Source organism: Kogia breviceps, chromosome 5 (genome assembly GCF_026419965.1).
Source record: "Kogia breviceps isolate mKogBre1 chromosome 5, mKogBre1 haplotype 1, whole genome shotgun sequence".
Lineage (NCBI taxonomy): Eukaryota > Metazoa > Chordata > Mammalia > Artiodactyla > Physeteridae > Kogia > Kogia breviceps.
The window spans coordinates 91969325-91988980 of NC_081314.1; the positions used below are offsets into that span (position 1 = coordinate 91969325).

Sequence of the window (19656 nt, forward strand, 5' to 3'; positions counted from 1 at the left end):
ATCTCAGTCTTAGACAATGTCCAAGAGTTTTAGGGGGCTAGACCCTGTAAACAACTGTAAGAGAGCAATCTACATTGCTTTCACTTCTGGCTAATGAAGAAACTGTAAAAATGTCTGCATCAGACCCAGAATCTGGCCTGTGGGGATAAAGATTATTGATAGAGAATAGAAAACTGCTCTTTCCTTCAACAAATCATCACCCATCCAGCTTATAAAACCACCCCTCCATCAGATAGTTCCTGAGCATCTACAGCAGAGCTCTTGAAGAGTTGGGGCTTCAGCTTGCTCATTCCTGTGTCCCTCCCCAGAGTCTGGCATAATAAGCACAAGGTAGGTACTCAAAAAATATGTGGGAGCCAAAGACCTTGTCCTTGAACTCATGCGTTTAGGCTATCAGAGTGGGCAAAACTGTTCCTAAACTTCTACTGCAATTGTCAAGATAAGCAATACAACCTTGCAAGGGCTTCCTCAAAGTTAATGTGTATTTCTACTGCTACAGCTAGCTGGCCTCTTGAATGAAATGGAGACCAGCCCTGCCTGCAAAGTCCCTAAGACAAGGAAGGAACTTTAAACTTGAAGACACAAGACTAATTTGTTTATTAGGTGCGTTCTATAAGTTGAGGAGGGAAATTTTGGGCAAATAAATAAATAAATAAATAATCAGGTAAATGAAGGCTTTTAGGGCAAAGAAGGAGCTCAGGAAGAGGAAGGAAGCGGAGTCTTTGCATAGTTCTAAATGAACAGAAGGTGGCAGCCGTAGGCAACGTGGATTCGCGGCAGAAATGCAGCACTTGCAAAAACCAGGGACAGGAGGCTTTGAGAAGAGAAGGTCAGAAGGTGACTAACTATTTCTTTATCACAGAGACCATGGTGTGGCACGTTCGTCCTCTCTACTGGGTCGCGGGATGAAGCGTCTTACATGATTTGCCTGGGCATCCCATATCCAGTCATGCCTGCCTGGGAGGCTCCCTTGTTACTGCCCATCTGCAGGCCTATTACGTTCTGTCCCTGGCGAAGCTGCTCCTCTGAAAATCCTCTCCGATTCTGCTGGGCTTTCCTGGGTAAAGGGAGTGAGATGAAACAATGTCATTCTGTTTTCAAAACTTTTCCAAGATATGCAGTTACACAGGCTCTTCTGGGGGTCACCAAATAGAAGGGCAGGCCTTATACAGAACTATAGTCCTGCCATGAGCTATGGCCCTACCCTGGGCTAAGATCCTATCCTGGGCTATGATCCTATCCTGGGCTATGGCCCTACCCTGGCCTTGGCCCTACCCTGGGCTATGATCCTATCCTGGGCTATGGCCCTACCCTGGCCTTGGCCTTACCCTGGGCAGTGATCCCCTGGGCTTTGGCCCTACCCTGGGCTATGATCCTATGAAATATGGCCCTACCCTGGGCTGTGGTCCTACCACAAACGGGCCCTGCCATGAAACACGACCTCTCGACATTTTAGAAGCTCAGGTGATTTTCCAGAATTTCCACAGCAAAGAACCAGTGCTGCCTCTCTGGATACTTTACTCTCAGACAGCTTTCCTGTCCCCCCTTCTCACAGTTACCTCAAGCCCTTGTGAAAATTAAAATCAGCTCTTCTTACAAATCATGTCACTAATCCTATTCCACCTTCCCTGTATGGGGCCAAGGATTAATGTCCCACTTTAAAGCTGAGGGATGTAGGTATTAGGAGGGGAAATTTCCTACTCTAGACCAGAAGTTTGCAGACTTTGGTGAAGAGCCAGATAGTAAATAATATTGGTTTTATGGGTCACATAGACCATGGTAGATCACTAACAAACGGGGCCTAAAACCAGGGTTTCAACTGGCCAATACCTAGGAGCTTTTCAGACCAGGTTCATTTAAAATGTCACAAGCTGGTACCTTTTCATAACTGTCAAGAAGAGGAGGGGATTAGGGGAATGAAGAGTCAATTATCTGCTACAACATGCTCTTTTCATCTCTCACGGAGCTAGGGGTGGAGTTTAAGCGTCCTTGCTATCCCTCCCCACCCCCCAAAAAACAAACGACAAAGCAAATAATCTCTTTAGGGAAAGTCCCTTTACTGACATGACGAGATATAACTTATTATCCACTTCAGGCCTCCTCCGAGAGTGACAGACAGTGCTATCAATGGATATGCTGGGATGACAGGACTGTCTCAGGACTTCCCTGGCAAATAAAACATGTTTTCCCTTCATTACGTGAGGAGAACAATTAAATAAATAAGTAGATTCAGGGCTACCTGGTTCCTAGTGAAACCAAGTTCAAATCTCAAGGGAGACATAACCTGGGCAGAGCTGGAGGATCCAGGTGTCTAGTAGGAAAGGCCCAACGACTTCTGCCCTGGGTGTTATATTGGCCTGAACAGGCTGCATCGGTCTTTCCTTGCTCCGAGGGATTCGGTTATGGGGCTGGGAGTGCTTGTTGCTAGGCTGGACTTTGTGTCAAAACAGCCTCCGGGGAGCTACAAGGCTTCAGATGCTCACTCTTGTTAAAATCATCCTCTGCCTGGGGAGGGAGATGGTGTGTGGCTGGGAAGGGATTTTTACCTGTGAAACCAGGATGGCTCTCCCCGGTAGCAGCCATCATCCTTGGTGACGGCAACACTGCCTAGAGCCATCAGGGTCCTCTGCACGGCCGCCATGTCCTTCCCTGGAAGCCAAAGGAGAGATTAAAGCCAAGCATGTGTCAGGGCCAAGGAAGAGAGAAGGATGGGGCTGGACCTGTGGGAAGAAAGTTCTCATAGGAGGCTGTAGGTGAGCACATTCACAGGAGAGGGATACAAGATACTCCTCAAAGTGGCCTGAAGACAACCATGGCCAAACTTCTCAGAAAGGAGAAAAAAAAATCTCCTGGCTAATAATTCTCTATATGGTACATGCCAGAGATAGCGAGTTTCTAATCCGTTCACAGTTGCTGCATGAATAACACATTCCAAACACTGAGCAGCTCAGACAGAGGTAGGTCCCTGCCCTAAGCAGAGGCCCCGGCCTCGGTGGGTTCTACAGGCGGTGGGAAGGGGAGGTGCTGTGGGTAAGCTGGCATGAGGTCTGCACGAGAGATTTTTCGTAAGGACTGGAAAGAAAAAAAGGAAACCGGAAAGAAATTTACTGGTGGGTTAACTGCACCAAAGCCCAGGTGGCTTCTCTCTTTTACTTTATCTGGGTTAAAAGGGTCTAAAATCACCCATGTGCAGCAGATTGAGTCTTCACTTGTCTCTTTGGGCTGGAGGCCTGGCAGATGAAGAAAAGCAAATCAACACAGAGCACTCCAACATGACACAATGAGAAGCTCTTCATTTTGTGCTGCTTGAGAGGAGCTAAAGGGAGAAAACAAATTAATGGCTTGTGTGTGTGTGTGTGTGTGTGTGTGTGTGTGTGTGTGTGTGTGAGAGAGAGAGAGAGAGAGAGAGAGAGAGAGAGAGAGAGAGAGAGAGAGAGAGAGAGAGAGAGAGAGAGAGAGATATCTGCGGTGTGCTCCCTCACAGAGTGGAGGGGGACATTGTCACCCGAGGAGCCAGCCCAGGGACCCTTCACCCACTGGGCTACAGGGCAGCCTCCTCTTCCCAGCCTTTCTCCCCTCCCCCCTTCCAGCGGACAGACGTGTCCTGGACAAGGAAAGGGAAAGATGCTACTGTGTGGTTAGCCCCGCAATTTAGAACCAGATCGAAGGTACACGCACGAGTGTGCAGTGCAAAAGCTAAAGGGCTAGGCGGGGGAATGGTGGCTGCATTCAGCCTGGCAGGGGCTGTGAAAGTCAAGGGCAAACATTGAAGGTCCTCTTGAGACCCAGTGAACCATCTGTAATCTCCGGCTGGGCTGCTGCAGCCCGGTCACCGGGGAATACAGAATTACAGGGGAAAGGCAGACAGAAAGTGAGAATGGAGCATAACTCTAACAAAATAAACAATTAGGGCCCACAGAGGAAGTCCAGGTCAGGATGTCCATTTATTCAAAGAGGAGAGAGACAGCAGATCCTTCTTTCCTTGCCTCTCTCCCCATCCCCCATCCCCCATTAACCACAGAATGATTTCCTGGATCCGGAGGCCCTGTGGGATGGATTGATGGATACAAGGATGAGAGGTTCTCAGTGGAGAGCCCCCCAGAAGCAAGGAACAGCTGGGGTGTTGGAGAAAGGAGGACCTGGGCAGCAGATGGAAGGAGGATTGCACAAGGAATACTGAGAAGGCAGAGAGAGGAAACGTAGAGGAGGTTATGAGAATGATCCTTCTCTTCCACAGATGAAAAGCATTTCTGTAATTGTCACTGTATTACAGGATACATTTTTTTTTGATAGAACTGGCATGATGATATTCTGAAGGATCACCGTGGGAGGAGATAGGAAGAAGGTTTGCTTTCAAGCAGTGAGTCATTAAAGAGAACCTCGAGAAACTATGAAGCACATGGAGGCTTAGGAAGGTCCAGGTACATCACTCATCTCTACTCTGTATGTAAAGCACACCGGAAATCTGTTTCTGGTGGTTGGAAACAGCACGCATCTGGCATGTCCAGGATCTGGGGAAATGTGGAGCCTGGCACCTGGCAACCAGCCACAGATACTACCCCTGGAGACTGGGGTGGGAAGCAAACTCTGTTAAACCAGTCCCCACCACATAATGCATATACTGCATGAACCCAGAAAGGACACAGGGAATTAAGTTGGGGGCAAGGGTAAGATATCCAGGCCCCCTGACCTATAAATCTCACCCCACCCTCATCCTGAGAGAGTGCAAAAGGAAGCAATTGCACCATTGGGGCAGAAGAAGCTGGGGAAGGAGGCATTAGATAGGAACAAACTGGAAAAGCTTTTTTTTTTTTTTAAAGAAAGGGCCAGAGAAAAGAGATCTGTTATAAATGATAGGCTAGACACTTTATTATAAGTGACCTTGTCCCTGTGGACTTGATATGATTCCTCCCAATGTGTGGATGGGAAAATTAACTCAGGGAGGTTAATTAATTTCCCCGAGCCACCCAACAAGTGAATCAGGGCCCAGATCTAGCTCAGGTCTGTCTGAACTCAAAGGCTGTAATCAGTCCAGGAGGCCACACTGCCATCTCCCATGGGTCCCCAGCACAGGTTGGTTGGGAGGCATGGTGCTCAGTGATCAGGAATGACCTGAAGGGTGGCAGTGGCTGCTTCAGTGCCAGGCCAGAGGGAGGCACTGGAGGGATACAAATGGGGCATAGTTCTTGGGCCCCACAAAATCTGGGGCACAAACTTCAAATGACCATAAGTCTATGTTTTGTCTGGAATAATTTCTCAAGGTCTCAACCCAAATAAGATGAAAGCATAAGAAAGCAGTTGGGGCCCAGAGTCCCCCATCAGTTTGCCCATCAAGTTAAAATAATTATTGTCAAGATTCTAAATAACATAACAAACAGAAATCTGCCTTCTGTAACCAGTTCATGTCTAGTTCATTTTCTAGTAGACATTCCTTGGACAGAATTCCAGTGTTTTGGGCTGACCCAATGGGAGGAGGGTCTCTTTCCAGCCTCATTTCTCTTGCCAGTTCAGAAGCCCAGATCAAGTGCTGTTGGGTAGAAGGGGGCAGTTTGTGGAGACAGAATCCTGTAGCTGAGGGTCAAGAATGGAAATGTCTGAAGGAGCAGTGAGATGAGGGAAGACGTGTGAAGTGAGCCAGTTATAAAGCAACAAAAGCTGAACTTCTTGTATCACAACGTGTGCCATCTGCCTAGAACCCAGCCTGCTGCAGAACATGGTTTCCCAAGCTTCTGGGACTACTTATGGGATGGGGTTGGAAGGTCTTTTTAAAAATATGAAATTTGAGGTCATCCCTAGACAGACTGATTTGGCAGTCCTGGGGTGGGGCCTGGGAGTTTGTATTTTTAATAATCTCCCCATGTGATTCATGCCATCAGACAACTTTGAGATACATGGGTTTCACCTGGTGACTCCCAATGGGACTGAACATGAGAATTACCTGAGGATCTTGAAAATTCAGATTCTGGGACAATATCCTGCGATGATCCTGAGGCAGCCAGATGCATAAGCAAGCACTGCCCCAGTACTTCAGCTTTTAATTTTTAAAAGCATCCCAATGGCTGGCATGTGGTAGGCACGAAATAAAAGTTGTTAAGCAGTAATTCCTTGCTTCAGAGCTATTGTCCACAAAGTCGGAAGTCACATCAATAGTTAAAGGGCTCTGATACAAGATGGGAGCCTGCTCAGAGCTCCAGCAGCCTGGAATCTCTTTGTTCCCTGAAAGGTACCCCCAGAAACTTTGGCAAGACAGCTTGAAAACTGCTGCTCAAGCTAGTTTTCCAAGAAGAAGAAGAACAGTTCTAAAGAAGTACCAACTAGGTGTTGGGAATTTTCTAGATGCTGGGAAGGCAGGAATGAGACTGAGTCTGGGTGGTGATCTACAGATGAGACCCCTGGCCATAGAAGGAAGTGATACACGAAAGAGAGGGGTCAAATTTACACTAACAGCTCAGGATTTCAATCAGGTTCCTGGACTCTTCTAGCTCTCTGTCATGGGGGGGAAGCTAATATTAGACTCGAAGTTGTAAAAAGAGATGGTGGCACAGTAGCTTTCCTTGTCAGAACCTCAGATAGCAACTGACACGTTGACTTGACAGTACTGTATTCCCTGTTTATTGCATTATCACAAAGCAATGTCTCCCCAAGTGTGGTCTTACACTCCAGCTACTAAATGGTCATCTCTGGGGAGAGAGACCAAGAGCTCTGCATTATAAGTACCCCTTGCCCCGACCTAGGAATTCTTAGTTCCCATGAAGTTTGAAGACTTTTACCATAGAGATATTTGAACAAGGATTTTGTTCCCTTAATTTTTTTTTATTACTTTCATGCTATCTTACACATGTCTTTGGGAAGAAAAAATAAACAGAAGGGTAAAGAGAAAGAAAAAGGCCAGAGAAGTCACATCTGGGCTGGTAAAGTCAGGTTGGACACTCTACTTTCAATACTAAAAATCAGTCTTACATTCAAAACTCTTTGCTTTGGAGTTACTTCTATTTTACATTAGTCTTGACTCAAACTTGTAACTCTTAGAATACTGTTGTTTTCTTTTTTCATCTTTCTGGGACTTACAGAGAAAGTGGTCAGTGGATGAAGAAACCACTTCTTATTTCCCTGAGTAATAACTTAGGCATAGCCCCCAATTCTCCACTCAGAGTAGAAAAATTATTGCTTTGGATAAGAGAGAAATGTCAGAGGGTAGGTTGGGCTGCTCTGTGGGCTTTATGAATTTTTGTTGCTTGCCTGCCTGGAGAAAATCTGTAAGGAAGTGGTTCTCATAGTGGGGTTCACAGGCCAGCAGAAGCGGTATCACCTGTGAATTGGTAAGAAATGCAAATTCCTAGGCCCTACCCCAGACTTAATACCTCCGAAACTCTGGGGCTGGGGTCCAGCAATCTGTGTTTTAACAAGCCTACCGGTAGATTCTGATGCACACTGCAGTTGGAGGACCACCGCTGCAGGAAGAGCCCGCCAAACTCAAGTGTGGTGTGAGCAGTGCTTGCAGGAAATGCGGTGAAGGCTGCACTGAGAGAAAAGGAGGCTTCAGGCGGCAGGCATTTCTGTACTATCTTGAGTCACTACAGGTACTGTACCATATCCCAAAGCAGCTCTCACATTGGGTGAAATGTCTCTTCTGTTCTTGCTACTGAGGAATGACACATACAGTGACACCTCCCAGAGGACATATTTGGACCTTCCAGGCACTCTGCCCCCCCAGTATAAACCAGCCTCCCCAACACCCAATCATCAAGGAGGGGAACAGAGAGGCAGGACAAGGCCATGTGTCCCGGAGCCTCATCAGCAGGATTATGGAGAAGAGCAATCAGAGTTGATTGATCTTTGAGTCTTGCCTGCTCTGACATTCTAGAATTCTAGGTGTCTAATGCTCGTTGCCTGGTTATGCATGGGAACCAAAAAGGCTAGTTGCTGATGGACTAACAGCAGAGGAGAAAAAAGCCAACATTTATTAGGTGTCTCTTAGCCAGGCATTGTGCTAGGCATTTTATACATTTAATCCTTGCAAGAACCCTGCAAGGGAGGTGCTGTTTACAGGGAAGGGAACTGAGGCTCTGAGAAGCCAAGCAGCTTAACCAAGGTCATGTAGCTAGTATGTAGCTAGTTTCCAAAACTCATGCTCTTTCCACAGTACCATGATCCTTGGGTCTGGAATTGGCAAAGCAATACTATATCGTGGGGAAAAACATAAAGGGTAATGACCACGAGGTGGAAAAAAGTTATTAACGAGACCCATAAAGGTGGCCCCTCGTTTTGGAGAATGGTTAATGAGGTGAAGGCACCGCAGATGACAGAGAGGGCAAAGGTCATCCAGGCAACCCTACCAGCTGCTGTGTGAGGTGCTTCATGAAGTCCATCCATTCTGAGACAGAATATGTGCCCTTCCAGCCTTGCTCCTGCCGCCCTTACTTTCTATTAGTCTTAAAAAAAAAATAGGCCAATGATAATAGTAATTTGAACATTGCTACCATATATTATGGTCTTTTCTTTCCAGCACTGTGTTAAGCACTTTTAATGCATTATCTCATTTACGCCCCATGTCAACCCTGTGAAATAGATACTATTTTCCCCATTTTACAGCTGAGAAAACAGAAGCTTAGAAAAGTTCATTGATAGGTGGTGAAACAGAGGTTTGAACAGGGTGCTCTAATTTCTGACTTAGGAGCCTGCACTCTCCTACCCTCAGGGTAAGCTTTCTTTGCAGGCTTTCTGACCAGCACACTCACTTGCTCTCACAAGAGTGAGACACACACACACACACACACACACACACACCTCCTTTTCTGTTTCCTCCCTTTCTCTCCTTCCCCCTCTCCCTCCACCGAAGAGATGCTGAAAGCTAACCTCCGTTGTGCTCTCCTGAGTCACAGCTGAGACGGCCCCGCCTGCCCTTTCCAGGTTCTCAGGGCGAATCTCAAAGTAACCTGCCTGGCATCCACCTTCTCTCATCCAAGAGAAAGACCTCTCCACTCCCCTTCCACGGATTTAAGCTGCCCTCACTTCTCCCCCATCACTGAAGGGAACTGGTTACCCCAGCTTCCTCTGAGGGGATCTCCAGGAGCCTTGTCTATATCTCTGTGGTTGGGTTGTTTTTTAGGCCATTCAGCCCTGGGTTCCTTCTTGAAGCCTTGAACCTTTTATTCTGGTTGCCCCTGAGTCCACTCCAAACATTTCATCTTGCATCTAAAAGGGGTTTCAGAAGAGAGGGTACATCTGGGGCGTCTGCCTGTCTAAGCAACTGAAGACAAATGAGAAGGCATTTGGCGAGCCCTGGCTCCTGCGGCGTTATTCATCTGCGACATAAGAGCAACACAGAGTCACGGGCAGCCATGGGCAAGCAGAGCCCTACTTAGGAAGATGCCAAGCAGGGGAGATGGGAGATCGAGAGCTGCTGAGCATAAAATGCCTGCAGAGGAGGAGGAGAAGTTCCCAGGCAAGGAAGGCTGGCCACTCAGAGCCACAGCCACCATGACCACAGTGCATGGAATCAGGAGTGAATGTGAGTAATCTGAAATTTGAGGACAGCATTAAAACCACAGCCCAGGTGCAGAAGAGTAGGAAGAACGTGAGACTAAGCTAAGGGGATGGCCAGTCCAATAGCTGTGCACACAAACATGGACAACCTCACACGCACACAGGCACGTCAACACATGCCAGCCCCCCGAGTGGCATCCCTTTGATTCCAGCTTACTCATCCCTAAATTCATGGGTGACAAGCAGCTCTGGCCGAAGGATCCAGCCTCGCACTTCTCCATGCTGCTGTTTCACGGGTCTCAGTGCTGGGCTCGCCCAAGGCCGCCATCCCTCCCCGTTTCTCTGTTCAAAGCAACCCACTTTTCTGTCTCTTGCTTCACTGTATGGTCACCAGCTCCAGCCTGAGCTGCAGAGAGTGCACTTGGGGGATGTCAAGTAGCCCCTCCAGCAAATAGAGTGAATCTCCCAAACCTCAATCCTGAGTTGCCTCTCCATGGAGGGGGCCGCCAGGCCCTGGTGCCTCTAGAGGCCATTTGGACCCTCCGAAGCATCTGTTCTGTTGCCAGCTGTCCTGCCTATAGCATCTCAGCCACAGCACCCTGGGAGTGGTCTCCTTCCTCGTTTCCTTTAAAGCCCCATCTTTCTTTGCCCTGGGAATGAGACTCCTCAGTGTCTGCCTTGTTCCCTTGTTCTAAGAGCATCACTCTGTCCTGGAGCCCATCTGTCCACCACCCCATCTCAGGCTCCTGCAGTCACACTGATGCCTCTCAACTTCCCTCTTCCCTAAGAGGTATCTGACACACAGGGCTGGGGCAGGTGGTATAGACTTCCACCTACTCTGCTCATCAGGGACCTTTGCTCTCTATCCTCCTCCCCTTCACTACCAGCACCTCCTGGGTGTAAAGTTCACCCGTGTGGTCTTTGGAGAAAGGGGAAAGGCAAGAAAAACATTCTCAGCACAGAAAAGCACCCGCGGGATCCCCATCTCCCATAGCCCTCCCAGTTTCTTCCTCCTCGTATATACTTCCTGTACTTGGGGGGGTGTGTGTCTCACTGGGACCCCTTCCATTCATACAAACCTCCAAGTACTGGGTCTCTAACCTTCCGTCCCACACAGCCCTGAATCACCCTCCCCCTCCTCTTCATCTCATCAGTCACTGTTATGACTCAACAGCACACTCATGGAGTAGGTGAAGGAAACAGCATCCTGGCCAAAGTGTGGCATGGCAGACTAGTTAAGGCCCTACTCTTTGGCATCACGGAGCCTGGGTTTGAGTCCTGGCTCTGCTAATTACTAGCCAGTCATATGATCTATACGAGCAATAATGGGTGAGCTCCAGTTTCATCATCTATAAAATGGGGAAATTCATAACACCCACCTCCTGGAATTGTTAGGAGAATTGATTGGCGTCATGCAGAAAGGCACTAGTACCATGCCTAGTGTAGAGGAAAATATCAATAAGCAGCAGGAATTTTTATTAGCAAGGAAAAATCATCATAGTTTTGACCTAAAATGCAGGGACCAAGTCTCAACTGTGACATTCTGTGGGGATTTGGAGGCAAGTGTCCATGAAGTTCAATAGCCTGGCCTGGAGGTCTGAATATCTGAGTTTCTAAATAATGGCAAAACATTACTGATAAACTGATTGGCATCTTAGGATTTTAACTACTCATCTGTGAAGGAAACAGGAAATGCTAGCTCTGTGTAAGACACGGAGAAGGGGGTGAGGATTAAGGAGGCAATGGCTTCTTTATAAGTTGTTTAGTAGAATGGTCCTCTGCTAGAAATCTGTTTCAACCATCATCTAAATACCCCTTTAACTATCATTTTCTTGATCACAGGAGAGAGTTAGTCCATTCTCACTGTCAGCAGAGCCACTTGGGTCACTGCCCTGGGCGCCCTCTTGGTTGGGCCACTGATGACAGCTAGTGACAATGAGCCATGAGAGTGCAGAGTCAACCTGGCAGCCCTGCTTGGACCTGTCCACGCCCCCAGCAGGCCCGATGTGGAACAGTCGCATGGATGGTGTGCACGTTTGGGATCCAGGGGACACTAAGCCCTAAGACCATGGGTCCCAAATTCTCTGGCGGTAACTCCCTCCATCCACATCATTTGCCCTAATAATGGTGGATTGTTAAATATGTCCAGCAACTTGATTTCCTTTTTATGCCTTGTTAGGTTTCTTACATCAATTCACGACTATGAAAGAAAAACATCATTTGTCACCCTCTCTAAGAAAATACACATCTGGAAGGTATAGTCACAAAGCTCCCAGATAATTGTTTAGTAAAAGTGTGGGGTGCTATTTATTTCTCAGATTGAATGACAAAATTGCACCAGGGAGCTTTGTCTATAAGTCTGGCTGCTGGTGAGTCAGAAGCATACTCGCCGCCCCCCTCTCCTCCAGGAGCTATCACTTGTGGGGAAAAAGTACATTGTGGGAGGGGTAAGAGGAAGGAGAGGCATCCATGTAATAATCATTTTAGCTTCCTCTACACGGAGGCTTCTGTTTACCTGTTAGTGTGCTGGGGTCCCTGCTGTGTCCTGGGGTGTGTGTTCCTTAGAGGAGGAACACTTTCAGTAGAACATCACAAAGCGGGAGGCTAACAGAGCTCCTGGGTAACAGCTGATAATCCTCCCTCTCTCTCTCTCTCTCTCTCTTTCTCTCTCTCTCTCTCTCTCTCTCTCTCTCTCTCTCTCTCTCTCTCTCGCACACACACACACACACACACACACACACACACACACACACACACACACGCCTGGAGATATGTGGAAGAACACTGTGGGAAGGTTTCACAAAGAGAAAAGCAAAAGGGTGCGGGAGGAGGGAAGAACGATCCCAAAGGCACGAGGGCTTTACCTTCCCAAAGGTCCACGGTCTGAAAAATGTCAGTGGTCCTGACGCCATAGATCTCCGCAGCTTTTAGGAACTGGGAGATTTGCTCCATCTGTTTGAAAGCCATCTTTGACTCTGAGATCTTGGGAATGGGCTCTTGTCCTGGCGGGTATAAGCTGTTTATCAGCTTGCACAAGACCTGAAGAGGGAAAGGGGGAGGTAGAATCAGCGATTCCCTTTGCATTTACCCCTCCCTAATGCAAAGTGAATCCTGGGCCTCACAGGGCACAGCCCACGGGTTTGAGCATGGGCCAATCTTGCACCCCAGGAAGGCATGGGTTCTGAGCTGGGTGGCCAGGCTCCCATACCGAACCCCAAAGACGCAGGCGACTCCATTCTCAGGGCTGCTCCTGACCACTGCTGGGTGAGGGAAAGGTGGTTTATAGAGAGGGAATGATGTGCAGTGATGAGGCCACGATGTCAGACTTTCAATGGAGGGAAGAGTTAGTGGCTCCCAGAGAGATTAAATGATAGACCCTATATTATTTCTTCTATCAAAAGGCAGATCAGAATCAGGCTTCAGTAACTCATCCAGTAAAAGCTAATGATGTGTAAAGGAGCTGAACTGGGTGGGTACCCCCAGATCCCTATAACCAAAGTGCTGGGCATTACCTGACAGAAGTGTGGGATAGCAGTTATGTAACAGTAAATCACAGCCTGCGGGGAAAGACGGGCTTATTGGAATCAGCAGAGCCTGTCAAACACACAGGAGCATCTCCTTAGAAAAGCAGTTATCAAATAAGGATTCCCTTCAGTTTCAAGAGAATCCATCCATTGGACAAACAGGCATTAAGCATCCCCAAGGCGTATGGCTCCAGGAAGAATGGGAAGGTGGTGAGTCCTCCCCCTCCACCCCTTCCTTTGTTTTACTAAGTAACCAACCTATTCCCCTGGGGGAAGGAATGCCACCGCCCCCTCCTCCCACCTCCCAAAGGAGCTGATGCACCAAGAAGGCTGAGGAGATCTCAAGGAAATACTTATCTCTGTTCTCACTGGAAAAAGCAAAAGGACTTCGAATTTGCCAACAACTCAGAAGGAACCTGTGATGTCTGGGATGGGTGGGGAGTCCTCTAGTCTAGCGAGGGAATTGTGCAGGGAGCCCAGACCTTCCAATCCCGAAGAGATAAAGGCATTCCCGTCCCCCTTCCCCGAGAAGGAGCTTGGCAAGGCGCAGCCCCTCCGGTAGCCTCTCGTTAAACGAGGAGACCCTGGAGGGTTTCCCAGCCCACCGCCCCAGCATCCGAGATCGCTTACCGTCCCGTCCATTAGCCATTTCTGAAAGTGGGCCCTGCCGGGGGGCGGGTGCTCTATGTCCTCGGCGCACTGCAGGATGACCCAGTCCACCAGCTTGTTCTCCAGGTCCGCGTCGTACTTTTGCTCGATCTTCTCCTGCACCTCTCGGCTTAAGCCGTAGCTCGGGCCCCTGTTAGCCATCTCTGGAAGAGAAGAGAGGACACGCGGGGCATCCACACAATAGCAGCAGCAGCCCGGGCTCCCGGCAGACGGGGTTGGGATGTGGCTGGGCCGCCTGGCCCAGCAGCAGCAAAGCCGGCAGAAAGCCGGGCGTGGTTTAAATCAAGGAGCCAATGAAGCCACTGGGGTTTCACCTACAAACGGGAAGGAAAAGCGCAGCGCCAGTGACTCTTAGAATAAAGCCCCTGCCGGTCCAGGGGGAGCTGGAAGCCCCCTCTCAGTCCCGTCTATCAATGAGATGAAACGATGCACAATGACTCACAATCAAGCCTGAAGCCCTCAGGCAGCAAGGGGGCTGGGTGGTGGTCGTTTCTTCCCTCCTCCCAGGAGCAGTTTGCAAAGGCAGGAACCCTGAGATGGGAGAGAGCAGGTAATTAACAGGCCGGGAGGAAGCCCCCCTTGACGTAGAGCTGCGGATGCCGCATCGCGCCTGGAAGAATGGTACACTGATTCTATTTTCTCATGGCTGAGGAGGGTCAAACCAGGGCCGTTGCTAAGAACCGTCCAAAAAGCCAGCCCTCTCTTGTGTCAGTCTAGCCCGCCCGCCTCCCTCCCGCTGAGAGCGGCTTTCTCAGCAGCACAATTCTTTCCCCTCCTCTGGGGAACAGCCGGTTGTACACAAGGCCAGCGCACAGCTGCACACGGAACGAGGCCTGTGGGAGGGTCCATGCTGTCAGCTGTCCATCTGTCAGGAGTTGCCAAACCACTTTCCCCCTGCCTGGAGGGAACAGTTGTCTGGTGGGGCAGGAGGGGCAGGGCTGTGAGCTGCAACCATTAGTTTGTTCAGCTGTCAGCCAGATTTCATCCCGAAACTTCCATCCTGGTGAGAAACTATTGTGCCTCAGTTTGACTTATTCAAGGAATGTAGGGTTTTAATGCCATTTTTAATCGAAAGACACTGAGAGTATATTTTATAAATTACAAGGAGCTCAACGTGCTAAGAACGCTTAGAGTGAAAGGTCTTGATAGAGTGTAAAGATTTCATCTGTTTAATTAAGGACCAGAAAGGCACCACTGACACACTGCCAGTGGTAACTGAATATTTGGTGTGAGCAAACAAGACCTCGGGAGAAATCATTAGACCTAAGTTGGCCTGAAATTTTTATAAATACTGAAAGGCTTGGTAGTTTGTCTTCCTAGACTGTAAGCCACTTGGGGGTAAAGATTAAGTCTTGGTGTTGGGTTAATTAAGTCTTTGGGTACTTTTCATGGGAAAAAAACACCATAAATTTTGTTCTTTGGTTCATTCAACGAATATTTTTTTTGAGCACTTAACTGTGCCAAGTTCTGTGCTGGAGAGAAATAAAATATAAATTTTTCCTCTAGAACAGATTGATCAATTGACTCAGAACATTAGATAAAACAATTTTAGTATGTGGGATAGCCAGCGACCTTTGTCCCTGTGGGAAATTGATTAGAAGCTATGCAGGAAATGACCTCAAACAATACATGTATTGAGAAAAATCTCCTGCCAGCTGGGGCCTGGACTCTTGAAAATTTAATTACTTAGTAGATATGTGGGTGGTTGGCTTGAGAAAAGACTTGGTGGTCAGTAGTTGAAGGCATAGGAGAGAGCTCTGTGAAAACCGGTTGTGAGAGAATCAGAGCTTTGAGGAGAGCAGTAGGTTTAGAGAAAGGCATGACAAGGGCTGACGGATGCAGGTCTGGATGCTGCATGGACTCGTCAGTTGAAGAAGCTTTAAGGGCAGCAGAGCTGGCTCCAGAAACTTGGAGCTCAGGGGTAGAGTTCAGAGCAGAGAAGTTGTCAGCAGAATTTTGGAAGTCACTCAGTTGCATCTTGGTGGCAGCAATAAGGTCAGTTCCAACCCGGGACTAAGGAAACAGAACCCCAAACAGGAAGCATGTTATTTCCTCTGTGGCTGGAATTGCTCTAAGGAAGATGTTAAAAAAAAAAAAAACAACAACCAGAAACAATTCTAAAAGATGTACATTTGCCTTTTTTTTTTTTTTTTCAGACTCTGTTTTGCAGATCTTTTGTACCCAAAGATTTTTTTGCCATTGTAACAAAATATGTGGGCTACTTTAAATGAATGATTGAAATCATGGCTCTGGAGAGGATACAGTGGCAAAGAGGAGAGTCCAAGCAAGGCCTGGAAGGTTAGAAGTGTCCAGAAATCGACAGGAAGTCATTAAAGAAAAAACCACTTGATCCCCTGGGTGGTGACAGTGGAAACTGGCTCAACCTTCTGTTTACTGAGTGCCTCAGTAAATAAAATATAATTTTAATTAAAATATAATTTTTTCAACAACTTTTTAAAAGGGTCTATGTATCTGAGATTTAAAAAAGAAATGAATAAGATATGGCAAACATGGTCTACCAGCAACATTAAACCTGTAAACCATAAATGCCAACCAGGTGTCATGCTAAAACTATGCACAGGGTACTCGGGTACATTTATATCTGGAGTAAGAGGGTAGGAAATTAGCGAAAATATTTATGAATGAGATGACTTTAAGTCTCAAAAGAGACTTAGATGTTTTAAAAACTTAGGTGTGTGCCTAGTGAATGGGATGAGGCAGAAGGGATCGGGAACGTTTCTGGCAAAGGCAGCTTATTTAAGAAGGTGAACATGTTCTGATATCAACAAAGCATAAGGTTAAAGGGAAGAGACACAAAGAAATAAAGCTGGAATGTCAGGCAGTCCCCAGATTATAAAGTAGAGTGCTTGCAAATGTCCATGGTTAAATTTTCAGGAATTTTGAAAGCCAGTTGTTAAACTCAGCCGCTGGAACCACTTAAATTATGTAAACTTACACTTAAATACATTATATTACAAGTAAAGTTTAAATACTCAAAATGGATCATTTCGGGCTTCCCTGGTGGCGCAGTGGTTGAGAGTCCGCCTGCCGATGCAGGGGACACGGGTTCGGGACACGGGTTCATGCCCCGGTCCGGGAAGATCCCACATGCCACGGAGCGGCTGGGCCCGTGAGCTATGGCCGCTGAGCCTGCGCGTCCAGAGCCTGTACTCCTCAATGGGAGAGGCTGAAGATCACTTCCTAATTTTGCTACATTTTACTATTACCTATGTTTTCGAGGATATTTATGTTTATTGTCTCTATATGGGGTATATACGATGTAACAGTCTGGTACTGGCCATGTCTTCCCAGATTCCTTTTATTCAGTGACGTCCCAGTGGTAGCTTGAAAGCAGCTATGACAAAAATATAGCTGGTTGTTGGCAAATGCTGCAAATCGGGGCTCCCCTCACCACCCAGCTAGTTGTTGAATATTTACTGGCCTTGCCACTGGGCTTATGTATCATGCAAATGAGCTTGAGTGTTTTCATAGAGAAAAAAAAAGATCAGATCTGATTTAGGTGAAGGAAAAGGAGAGGGTCAGAATGACTCAAGGGTTTGATTTGTATAACAGGGGTCATGGTTGCACCAATTATTGTAAGGGGACCATAAGTGGGGAGGTGCATTAAGGAGGAAAGATAATAGCGTTTGGACTTACTGCATTTGGGAGGGCTACCACAATCCATCCCGGTCATTCAGTTTTATGCATCTGGAGCTAAAGAGAAAAATCTGCAATGAAGGAAAGTACTTGAATCATCTGCATGCAGGTAGCAGTTAAAACCAGGAACCTGGGTGAAGTTGCTCAAGGTGAATAAGTAAGTTGCATGAGAAGAGTGCCAAGGTCAGAACAGAAGGGAATATTAACAATACAAAGTGCATAAGGAGATGGTGTGGCATGGTCAGGGACACTTGGGGTTAAAGAGTGTCAGAACAAATCTCCTGATCTCAATGGTCCTTTCAGAGAGGGAGGTTGGCATATAAACTGAGAATTTCCATGTAGTAAGTTCTATCAGAAAGGCCTCAGCAGAGTGCTGTTCATGAGAGAGCACAGAGGACCCACCGCCAAAATTCTTGGACACAGAGATGAGGATGAGGCAGGAAAGGCTTCAGTGAGAAGCTGAGATTTGAGCTTCTTTTCGAGTAGAAGTTTATCAGTGAGTAAAAATCTGAAAGCTCAAGAAAATAGAGAGGACAATTTCTTCAAAAGACAAATTTCGTCTAAAAAAATTACCTGCAGGGGCTTTCCTGGTGGTGCAGTGGTTGAGAGTCCGCCTGCCGATGCACGGGACGCGGGTTCGCGCCCCGGTCCGGGAAGATCCCACATGCCGCAGAGCAGCTGGGCCCGTGAGCCACGGCCGCTGAGCCTGCGCGTCCGGAGCCTGTGCTCCGCAACGGGAGAGGCCACAACAGTGAGAGGCCCGCGTACCGCAAAAAAATAAATAAATAAAAAATAAAATAAATTACCTGCATTTTTCTAAGTATGTTCTCTAAATGTACCAAAGCATCATATTTTTTCATTAAACCAAGTTATACATATTACATGATTGTGTTTCTAAACTAAAAAGTGACTTTAGGTCTGTAATGAAAGGGTATCTTAAAAAGGTATATCGGGACTTCCCTGGTGGTGCAGTGGTTAGGAATCTGCCGGCCAATGCAGGGACACGTGTTCGAGCCCTGGTCCAGGAAGATCCCACATGCCATGGAGCAACTAAGCCCGTGAGCCACAACTACTGAGCCTGCGTGCTGCAACTACTGAAGCCCGTGAGCCTAGAGCCCGTGCTCCTCAACAAGGACATGCCACCCCGATGAGAAGCCCGCATACCGCAGCAAAGAGTAGACCCCGCTGGCCTAAGCTAGAGAAAGCCTGTGCACAGCACGAAGACCCAACGCAGGCAAAAAAAAAAAGGTATATCTAGGGCCTTCTCTGGTGGTGCAGTGGTTAGGAATCCACCTGCCAATGCAGGGGACACAGGTTCGAGCCCTGGTCCCGGAAGATCCCACATGCTGTGGAGCAACTAAGCCTGTGCGCCACAACTACTGAGCCTACGCTCTAGAGCCCATGCTCGGCAACAAGAGAAGCCACTGCAGTGAGAAGCCTGCGCACCACAACGAAGAGTGGCCCCCGCTCGCCGCAACTAGAGAGAAAGCCCACGCGCAGCAACGGAGACCCAAAACAGCCAAAAATAAGTAAATAAATACATTTATATTAAGAAAACAAGTTGTAAAATCTTACTGGTTCTTTCCTTTAAAAAAAAAAGGTATATATAAATTCCACTGATCTTGCTTCCTTCAGAAAATGAGTTCCTTAGTTCTTTGTTTTTTTAACAGTTTAAAATGTAATGAAAAGTCGACATATCCCCTTTGGGCACTGCCTTGGGAATGGTTATGTCGCAAGTAATGTTCTCCTTGCTCTGTATCTCCGTGCTTTATAAAATTCCGCCTTGCCCAGAGCTCTTTTCCTCCTCTCCTCCTCACAGACCTTTCTATTGGCTGCTCAGAGAACACCCTACTGTGTAGATTTGTATCTGGAAGTACTTGTAAGCTCAACAGATGCTGCAAAAGCAAGTGTATTCTGTGGTCTCATTAGCCTTCCTCTCCATTGGCATTGGCCTTATCCCCTTCCACTGCATGCACTGGGATTGTTTAGAGGGGTCATGTCGCTCCTTTTAAGTTAGTGCAGGGGTTCTAGAGGATAGGCACTGAGGGCCTGCTGGCTGTTCAAGCATTTTCCATGTCACTGAATACAAGGCATGGAGTGGTTTTAGAAAAAAAAAAAAAAAAAAGTTTTGGGAGAAAAATAGAAAAGAACACTAAAGGAATGAACAATGTACTAGAATACTAAATCTCACTGCTTCAAACTCATTTGCTGTTTATGATGCTAACCTCTGCAAAGCTAGATTAAATTTTAAGACAGCTTTTCCTGCCTTTAGATAGTCAAGGTTCCTCCCCCTCCCTTTTCCTAGCCATTGATGGATACC

At 47.4% G+C, this 19656-nt stretch overlaps 1 protein-coding gene across 2 annotated transcripts; it reads right to left on the reverse strand.

Moving 5' to 3' along the window:
- Positions 1-573: 573 nt before the first annotated feature.
- On the reverse strand, positions 574-14500 carry TAGLN3 (transgelin 3). 2 transcript variants are annotated; one of them, XM_059063610.2, is made up of 5 exons: positions 14122-14500; positions 13641-13822; positions 12351-12525; positions 2547-2649; positions 574-1057 (listed from the first exon to the last, which is right to left on the reverse strand). In XM_059063610.2, the coding sequence occupies exons 2-5, from the start codon at positions 13818-13820 to the stop codon at positions 916-918; spliced, it is 600 nt and encodes a 199-aa protein (XP_058919593.1). In that variant the 5' UTR covers positions 13821-13822; positions 14122-14500; the 3' UTR covers positions 574-915. The 2 variants fall into 2 exon arrangements, with proteins under 2 accessions (XP_058919593.1, XP_058919591.1); XM_059063608.2 differs by lacking the exon at positions 14122-14500 and having other exon boundaries at positions 13641-14064.
- Between the last annotated feature and the right edge of the window lie 5156 nt (positions 14501-19656).

Excerpts from the sequence above, each read along its gene's own strand:
- TAGLN3 (XM_059063610.2), bottom strand. The coding sequence starts at position 13,820 with ATGGCTAACAGGGGCCCGAGCTACGGCTTAAGCCGAGAGGTGCAGGAG. Across the intron at positions 12,526-13,640 it reads AATGGCTAATGGACGGGACG|GTCTTGTGCAAGCTGATAAA; the intron begins GTAAGCGATCTC and ends TTCCCTCTTCAG. Across the intron at positions 2,650-12,350 it reads GACCGTGGACCTTTGGGAAG|GGAAGGACATGGCGGCCGTG; the intron begins GTAAAGCCCTCG and ends TTTGGCTTCCAG.